The sequence below is a fragment of the Mustela erminea genome, chromosome 1 (genome assembly GCF_009829155.1).
Source record: "Mustela erminea isolate mMusErm1 chromosome 1, mMusErm1.Pri, whole genome shotgun sequence".
In the NCBI taxonomy this organism is placed as follows: Eukaryota; Metazoa; Chordata; class Mammalia; order Carnivora; family Mustelidae; genus Mustela; species Mustela erminea.
In genome coordinates this window covers 103,459,620-103,468,963 of record NC_045614.1, presented here as the reverse complement: position 1 = coordinate 103,468,963, position 9,344 = coordinate 103,459,620, and the positions used below count along the sequence as shown (strand labels likewise).

Sequence of the window (9,344 nt, the reverse complement as noted above, 5' to 3'; positions counted from 1 at the left end):
TGGTCACCAGCCTAGAAGCATTTCCTGTGGCTTCAAGCTTTCTAGATTGCATGATTAACTAAAGAGCAATCAGAAATTCGGTCAGAGGCCTCAATGACCAGGCATTTCTGTATACCACGGATTTTCCACTCATGGTTCCAACAGCTGTCTTGATTGTATCCCAGATCCTCTAAAACTGGCAAGAGGAATCCAAGTAGTTTGTTCCATAATAGGCAGTTCTGACGCCCCGTGGTGATAATGGAGGTCGGGGAGGTGAAGGCAGGCACTGAAGCTCAGGGTAAAGGCTCAGAGACTTGCGGTTAAGGACTTAGGCCCTGGAATCAAACATCCCAACTGTGTAAGGATGCAGCCCACTTCCTCCTATGAAAGTGGCTGTAAGGAGTGAGATTACCCACACAGACTGCAATTACCAAGTGCCAGCACAGAACAAACACTTAAAATGTGTTAACTAGTATTACCATGGGCCTGTAGTCCCCCTGACCCCTAACCCATCTCGCGAGATAAGTACCACACTCACACCCATTACTCGGCTCACACATTTAATCAGAGGATTTTGGCAGCTGCGTCTTTCCATCCGTGCTCTCCCCTGGAAGTGGCGCGCTGCTCTATCAGAGCAGAAGCAGCATCACTGAACACGAGTTTGAGTCCCACTCGCAGAGGGCACACGCCTCCGGCTGTGGTTCAGTTCAGGGCTCTCTGTACGTGGTGCCCCAGGCTCCGGACTTTGGGGCGGGGGGTGGTCGGTCATTTCTTCATGCCGTGCCCAGTCCGATCACAGGGCTTCACGGGGGACGTCGGTTTGGCCTGGGCTTTCTGATGAACGAGGCCTCTGAAGGCAAACAGTCTGATTCCGGATTCAAAGCCGTGCACTGCGCCCAGGATGACGGCTGAGCGCCGAGGCCTGTGTCGAGCCCAGAAGGGAAAGCCGGCGACCCTGGCCCGTCCCGGCCTGGGTTTAGGGGTTATCGCCCGGGCCCCTCTGGTTACCTGGCGGTGACCCCGGGCGTTCCCGGAGGCCGCGGCGCAGCTCCTCTGCAAAGGTGTCCCTGAAGCGGGCAGCGCGGCGACCTAGGGAGCCCGCGGGCCCAGCCGCGAGGGCTCGAAGACGCCGGGCTGCGTCCTGGCCGCGCAGCTGGGCCTGCATCAGCGCGAAGGCCGTGAGCTGCGCCGCACGCCGGATGGGCTTAGACTCGGACAGACGCTCCACCAGCTGCGGGCTGTGAAGCAGGGCGGCCAATAGCCGCCGAAGCACCATCCTCAGAGCGACCCGGAACCCGAAGCACGCCGCTCTCGCTTCCGACGGGCGACAAATAAGGACGGACCCCGGCTGCGCCCGCGCAGCCCGCTGACGACATTCCTGCGCGGGGATTGGTCGACAGGATGCCTACGTTTTGCTTCCGCTTCGCGCGTTTCCGCTTCCGCCACCGCCGCGGCAGTCTCGTTGTGACTGGAGTGGAGGCGTTTTCGTTCACCTCTCTGCACTATGTCCGGCGGCCTTCTGAAGGCGCTGCGCAGCGACTCCTACGTGGAGCTGAGCCAGTACCGGGACCAGCACTTCCGGGTGAGGGAGGCCGGGCCGCGAGAAGGGAAGGCCCAGGGCCAGAACGCTGAGAATCGGCTTGCTCTTTTCTCATTATGTCGTTTTCCGTTCTTTGGTTTCCCGAAACGCGAAGTGAGGCCCCGGTGCCTGCTGGGGAACGGAGCCGCAAGGGCGTTTGGATACCACTGAATTCCCTTATCTCATAGAGCACCTGAGGCTCGCTGCCCCAGTCCCTTGCAGCTGCTGCCTTTCCCAGGCCAAAGCAGAGGAATTCCCGTGGCGGTAGTAACGGCGGCTTGCATTTGCGCAGGCTTTGCGTCGGGAAAGTGACTGTGATATGAGGGGCAGGGGTGTCCTTTGACAACTGGAGTACGGGGAACGAGGGCGTTTTCCTGAACCACATCCTCTTTATAACTTTAGTTTTAACTTAGCTCAGCCCTGTGGCGCGTGGAACCCTTCCCTTCTTGGTTTCGTAGAACGGTCCTACTAAGTTCTACGCGGTAGCTAGGAGACACAAAGTTGAGCTTTGTCTCCAACCATAAAGAATCCTCACGGTGGGCAGGGAGACTGTCCAGGCTAGGCACTTTAAGAGTGGAGGTGTCAAGCGCAGAGAACTCGGTTTCAAGAAGAGAGGTTTTAGTTTGGTCTATGCCATTGTGTTTTTTATGGGAAAAGGGAAGGCGGCAAATATTTGAGGTGGGCTGCTCAGTCTCAACAAAGGCGGGGACGAGGTGGTGCGACACTGGTCAACCACTGATTATTAGGTAACTTTTATTGAGGGCTGTTGCTTAAACCTGTTAAGTCCCAGAGGGAGAGGGAAGACCGTGTCCCCACCCTAAGAGTTTATAATTTTCCAGTAAGGATTGTAAGTGCCGGTGAGTAATCATAATCTAGAGCAGAAATGGTGAGGGGAAAGGGAATCTTGTGAGGATTCAGAAAAGGGAGGCGGCGGGTGAAAGGAAAGGAGGGACGCGTTGAGAAGAGGGTCGGCGTGGAGGGTACAGCGTTGTTAGCGGGGTGTGGGGAAAAGGAAATTTTGTTTGAGGCCAAAGTGAGGAAGGCCTGAAATTCATTCACTAAGGCAGCCGTTTTTAAATGCTGCCAAGCAAGGTTTTCACTTCTGTCTCTTACAGTTCTTAAGTTCCACATTACCATCTTGAATTTCAGGCATCCAGTGAGAGTAAAAGTGTGAAAGGTTTCAACTTGTTCTGTTACTCATCTGTTTAGTCTAAGGCTTGCAGCTTTATTTAGGTAGTAGTAAGATACTGTCATGAGGAACTTCTAGAGTTCCCTGAATGGAATCCAGGTTAATATACCTTAAGTAAGGATTTACATCACAGTTGTCTTAAACTGTACGCTGTTTAGGTTACTTACATGTGTGAGAGGAGTGGAAAGAAAAAAAGGAAGGCCTCCTGGGTAATTTCAATAAATCTTTTAACAGCAGTGATATAAGTAGGGTGAATCTACTTTATGTAATGCCTCATTCCAAAGTTCTGAAAACTTGTTTTTAATGTAGAATGACTTTACCCTGTGGACTTTTTAAGAAAGTATGAGATTGAGCATAAGACTGGGTTTGGGGTGGTGGCAGAGACTGGGTTTGGATTCCACCTGCAACTACTGAGTAGCTGTATGACCTTGAACAAGTTACTTAACTGTCAAGTGTAAAATAAGGCAAATAAATTAGGACCTGCTTCATTCACTTCTGAGAATTAAATGCAACTTCTTACATGGAAATCTCTGACCTGTGACCCCTTGATTCACCCTAGAGGAACATGTACCTATTTTGGTGTATGAGACCTTTTATATTCATACTTCAAAAAATGTGTATTTTGGAGCATACCCTTCACGTTCTCACTGTGGTCATCACTGTCTCAGAGATGTTACTTGTAACTGCATGTGCATATACATTTTTCTTGGGGCTGCATAGTTTTTATATTTATTGATGTACCATAATTTATCTCATCATTTTCCTTTTGATGTGATTTCCTTTAGATGGTTTCTTTATCCCTCCAGTCTGCCACTGAATGTGATCACGTGAGACCTGTTATGCTGAGCTCTATGCTACAAAGCTTTCAGAGACAAGTAATGCAAAGTCTGGTTCTTGGAGTGAAGGAAACTGGATCAGAATTATATATGGTGTAGGAAATGAACAAGGGAGGTCTCTTGAAAACGCTCTAGGGGCCTAAGTGTAGATCTGTTCAGCTACTTTCCAAACTGGAATACTACTGTACAGTTGGTGTTAGAGTCTTAACCTGAGAGTCTGAGAGCAGGTCAGTGGATAGGCCTTCTTTTTAGTTATTAGCATTTGTCCTCCCCAATGTGGAGGTCAGAAGAGAAGGTGAGAGGACACGAACACCTGGTTTCTCTGCAGGCGCGTAAAATACCATATCTAGCCCATGAGGAGCCCCAGGGTTTGTCAGGTGGGTTGGCCAAAGGGCAGTTATATTCTTGTCTCTGGCTTCATCCTGTCTTCCAAATTAGGAAGACTGTCAAGAACCTAAGTTCTCAGGTGCCTGGGTGGCTCAGTCGGTTAAGTGTCTGCCTTCAGCTCAGGTCGTGATCCCAAGGTCCTGAGATTGAGCCCCACATCAGGCTCCCTGCTTGGCAGGGAGCCTGATTCTGCCTCTCCCACTCCCGCTTCTGTTCCCTCTCTGGCTGTGTCTCTCTCTGTCAAATAGATAAAATCTTAAAAAAAAAAAAAAAAAAGGCAAGCTCTTGTTTTTAGTGATCACTACCTTTTCTCCTAAACTCAGAAAAATATCTAAGCATGTAAACCATCTAAGCAGTTGTTTTAAACATTTTCTATGGGAATATTATAGGGGATACCCTATCTTTGAAAATCCATTTATTTTCATTACAAAAAAAGCCTTTCTAATATATTGGTTCAGGGTCCGGAAGTTAAATTCAAGCAATGGGAGGTGCCAGTGCTGAGGATGTGGAGCTGGCAGAGAAGGCAGGCCATTTGCATGGCAGTCCAGCCCAGGAGGAAGGCCACATGCTTGACTCTTCAGCGGTGACTGTGTCCCGAAAGCAGGCTGGACCTGCAGAAGGGCGTCTTCGAATGTGAATGCCTGTTTCTGTCTCTCTCTTTGGCAAGGGATTTGTGGTAGACTGGGATGATGACAAAAGCTGATTCCCAAATTAGAATTAATGAGAGTTTTTGCCATACTTGGGCATACTATTTAAGCAGGACTCTTTTTGGATTGTGTTGCTTAACTTTTTCTCTCTTTGACATTCCAGGGTGACAATGAAGAACAGGAAAAATTACTGAAGAAGAGCTGTACGTTGTATGTTGGAAATCTTTCCTTTTACACAACTGAAGAACAGATCTATGAACTCTTCAGCAAAAGTGGTGACATAAAGAAAATCATTATGGGCCTGGATAAGATGAAGAAAACAGCATGTGGGTTCTGCTTTGTGGAGTATCCTTCCTGTGTGTCTGGCATAGCTATTGGGTGAGGGTGGGGCCTAGAGTGGCTAGTTAAAAAAAAAAAAATGAATGAGGCCATCCACTAATTAGCATCCCTATACTTTACCTCTACCTCTCCTTCCTTCATCTACCTCTTACCTTCTGCCCAATGTGTTTACACTCCTGCATTGTGAAAGCTGCTGACATTTATATTCTGTTCTGAATATTTATATTCTGTTGATTTTTTTAAGAAATAATCTTTTGAAAATAGATGGTCATGGTGTTTACAGAAGTATAAAGGGTATAGTGAAAATAAAATCTCTGTACTGTTCTAAACCCAGAGAGTTACTGGTCTCTTGGGTAGCTTTCCAGCAGTGATCCTGTGGATGCGTGGTAACCTACTGCATGCACTGTTTATTTTTTTTAATTTTTTTAAAAGATTTTATTTATTTATTTGACAGACAGAGATCACAAGTAGGCAGAGAGGCAGGCAGAGAGAGAGAGGGAGAGAGAGGGAAGCAGGCTTCCTGCGGAGCAGGGAGCCCGATGCGGGGCTCGATCCCAGGACCCTGAGATCATGACCCGAGCCGAAGGCAGCAGCCCAAACCACTAAGCCACCCAGGCGCCCCGCATGCACTGTTTTTTCCCCCACCTTAGAGATTATGTTCATGCACATAGGTCTACCTCTTTCTTAAGGGGCTGTGTAGTATTTTGTTATGTAGATATATATAGCTTGATTTTATGTAAAGTCAAAACCAAACTATTGTCTCCTTGGAAATTCAAATATTGGACCTCCTGGATTTTTTGCTTGGGTTTTTTTCTCCTAACATTTTCTTTTTTGGTCATTTTGTTTTATAGTTCTGAGAAGTTTCCCAGACCTCATCTAACATATTTTTTAAAAATTTTGTGCCCCAAATTACCAGGGTATTTTTTTTTTCTTTTTGGGGGGTTGTGTTTATGCTGTAAATTTTCCTTAAATATTTGGTGATCCCTGGGTTTCCAGTCATAATTACAGGAAAGAAGGCTAACTTTGTGGGCCCAGGCAGAGCTCTCTCAAGTTGTTGCCTCACCTTTGTTATATGTGGGTTTCCCAAATGCCAGAATAAAGAGAGATTCTATTTTGACTTAATAACATCAAAGACACTGCCCTGTAGGGTTCCTCTAGTTTGTTCAGAACTCTGTTATTCTATTTTTATTTGCCTGGGTTTAAAGATTTTATTTGACAGAGATCACAAGCAGGCAGAGAGGCAGGCAGAGAGAGAGAAGAGGAAGCAGGCTCCCTGCTGAGCAGAGAGCCGATGCGGGGCTCGATCCCAGGACCCTGGGACCAGGACCTGAGCTGAAGGCAGAGGCTTTAACCCACTGAGCCACCCAGGCACCCCCTATTTGCCTGGGTTTAAATGCCTTCTTGCTAGCAGGTCATCTTCCCACATACAGACCTTTAATTAAACCCTATTTGCTGTCTCCTTCTTTAAGCCCCTTCAAGAATATTTCAAACTGTGACTTTTCATCTGTTAGCACTCTTCCTTCATCTTTCTTGAACCTCTAGTTTGCTGATAACCTCTTCTATTCTTTGGGTGTATGTATCTTTTCTGTCATTTTAATGGGGTCTTGAAAAGGAAATGAGGAATGTGCTCACTCTGTCAGCTTGAACTAGAAGCCCTACTTTCAGACCTATTCCAAAATTTTTATTTTGGTGTCTGATTTCTGCAAGCTACTTCCATTCTCCCTTGAGACACAAGGGTCAGGAGTGCCCAAATTTTACATTTGCCTCAGGTGGCAACAGCATCAAAGTTCACAGGGTACAGGGAAAACAACTGAGAAGACACAAAGCAAAGAAAATCCACCTTGTGGGGAATATTCAGCCCCTGAGTACTGGAATGGTTTTGCATTTGTCTTGTGTGTCAGAGATCTATGATCAAAACAGCAGATGATTACCAAGAGAAGCTGCCATTGCCAATGTTTTTCCTCACTTTGCCCTTTTATCATGCCATTCATTCAGCAAAAAGTTACTGAATGCCCCTTTGGTGCTAGGCTTCATGTAGGTGTTGGACACTGGGATTTTAGCAAGTGCTTCCCTGAGCGCAGCTAATGAGCATAATTGCTTATGGACTTTTTAAAAAATATCACCCCAAAGATAGATTGAGTGGATCTGATTAAATAGGTTTGGGAGCAACTAACTTGAGTGATAGGATACTGAGTCTTTCCTTCTAAGGAAATGCAGTGGCAATTCCATGTGTACTGTAACCTTCTCTTTTTTATTAAAGTTGTTGTATTTGCATTTGGAATTTACAGTTCCAAATTTGGATGCTTTTGTTTCCTTGGATAAGTGTGCAGTGTGTGCTCTAAACCTGCACTGAACATATTTATACTTTACAAACCAAAATATGGGGGGACAGTAGGACAAAATAATCATCAGCATGATTTTCCAGGAAATCACGATCAGTAGCCTTGGATAAATCGTAGTGGACTCTGCAAGTGCGCCTGGACCAACCTCTAACAGGGATGTGCAAACCAAGTTACTGTCTCTGAAATCCATCTGGTTAGATTTGTTTTTGTATTCTTTCTTAACAACGCAGTTTCATTTAGATGTGGCTTCCTGTATTTCCAAAAATGTTTGGAGAAATGCTATACAGTGTTCCTTAATGCTTCCAACTTAAGATACTATTCAAGAGCAGATGCGGAAAATGCCATGAGGTACATAAATGGAACTCGTCTGGATGACCGGATCATTCGCACAGACTGGGATGCAGGCTTTAAAGAGGGCAGGCAATATGGCCGTGGGCGATCTGGGGGCCAGGTATGCAGGAAGGGTTCTCTTGGCTCAGTCTTTGCCTGGTAGTCCATTCCTAGTGACAAGGGCTTTGTCCGTTTATGTTTGTTCTTTTAGAAAACAGTTTTGTGCCTTTAATCTTGGCTTGAAGTGAATATGAAAACTACACATTAGGATTGGTAAATTATATTCTGTACATTTTCATAAGCCACTTATTGGACTCCTCCTGGGGGCTATTTTGCACTTGTGAGGGTCTTACAAAAGGAAAATGCACTGAAATAAGTTTTAAGTTTCTGATTGTAAAATAGCCTAATTTAAGTACTTATTCTTTGGAATATACTACTTCTCAGTGCTGGTGAGTATAAGCATGATGTTTGGTTAAAAAACTAAAAAACAAAAAAACCACCAAAACCAAAAACATATTAGGTAGGGGCACCTGGCTGGTTCAGTTGGTAGAGCACATGACTCTTAAAAAACCAGTAGGTAATCTTAATTTTGCAAGGCAGTTGAGCTTTATATCCGTTGCTCAAGAAAATGTCATGTCCTGCTTGAATGTTCACATTATGGTACCTGAAAAGGCTAAGCAGTTTACTTGCTAGTGTGTTTGTGGGAAGTGTATTCCTTACACCAGTCTTCTCTATAATGTAATTGTATTCTTTTCAATTAAGGTACGAGATGAGTATCGGCAGGACTATGATGCTGGGAGAGGAGGCTATGGAAAACTGGCCCAAAACCAGTGAGTGGTGAGACCCCATCATGAAAACTCACTCTTTGGCCTGTTGAATTTGCCGTGCATTACCCAAGGTCTGCAAACCTGCCCACGTTTACCATGCTTTGATCAAGGTCTCTACTGAGCTGGAACCCTTTTCATGGTTTTCTTTTGAAAACTATTAAAGGACAGAATCCAAAGGAATGCCTTTATTCTGTAGTCTTAGATCTTGTCCATATGTCAAGTGGCCAGAATGATTTTATGTCACTGTTATCAGAATTTGTTTTCAGTGGCAACAGATTTGTTCTGTCAGCCCAAAACACCACACTTCTTTTAGGAAGATGGAAAATTTTTAAAAATTGATAATAGATTCATGGTCTTCATGGGGGCCTTAAAATTTTTCAGTTTGCAGGAAATAAAAAAGTGTAATAAATGGGGTTTTGCTATGTTGTGTAACTTTGAATTAGTGAGATGTTTGACCGGAGTTTGTTTTCTGTCTTGAGTTGTGGTCTCTAAAGCCAAACTTAGAGGAGTCAAGGGAGCTTCCTAGATTACTGATGCAGAAGCAAGCCTTAAAGCACTGCCCTGGGGGATACTACCGGCTTGTATGCTTTATGTATTAAGACTTTACTAGCATTTACTGTACACATTTTCAAAAGATGTGTTCTACTTAAAGATTCATTTTCAGAGCGATCTCAGGAATGGACTGGGTTTAAAAAAAAGAGCTTGAAGATCAAGAGGAGACTTACAAAGAACAATCAGAATTGCTTCCCACAGGAAATGTTTCAGCCAGTTTTCATTTGAAGTTTTTTTCCCCCCTAATTGTGCTTGCCGAGTTTCAGAGCCTGGATAGTGACCTGATAGTCTCTATAGTGAAGGGAGTCTGTAAAATTTATTTTGCATTTAAAGGTAC

General features: G+C 45.1%; 2 protein-coding genes across 6 annotated transcripts in view; one reads left to right on the top strand and one right to left on the bottom strand.

Annotated features, from left to right (window-relative positions):
* Window positions 1-522: 522 nt before the first annotated feature.
* NCBP2AS2 (NCBP2 antisense 2 (head to head)) lies at window positions 523-1,347 on the bottom strand. The gene has a single exon (XM_032336966.1). It carries the CDS (start codon window positions 1,253-1,255, stop codon window positions 956-958), a length of 300 nt encoding a protein of 99 aa, XP_032192857.1. The 5' UTR covers window positions 1,256-1,347; the 3' UTR covers window positions 523-955.
* A 56-nt stretch (window positions 1,348-1,403) lies between these two features.
* The window catches only part of NCBP2 (nuclear cap binding protein subunit 2), a 33,854-nt gene continuing 25,913 nt past the window's right edge, over window positions 1,404-9,344 (top strand). For 4 of the 5 annotated variants that reach the window (XR_004284098.1, XM_032336939.1, XM_032336912.1 and 1 more), the window contains exons 1-4: window positions 1,404-1,561; window positions 4,781-4,962; window positions 7,611-7,749; window positions 8,391-8,458. Coding sequence is in view for 4 of the 5 variants with exons in the window: in XM_032336939.1 (XP_032192830.1) it covers window positions 1,484-1,561; window positions 4,781-4,962; window positions 7,611-7,749; window positions 8,391-8,458 (467 nt within the window). In the remaining variant the exon portion in view is untranslated. Of the gene's footprint in view, window positions 1,562-4,780; window positions 4,963-7,610; window positions 7,750-8,390; window positions 8,868-9,344 lie in introns of those variants that run through there. The other variant, XM_032336922.1, reaches the window with a different exon arrangement.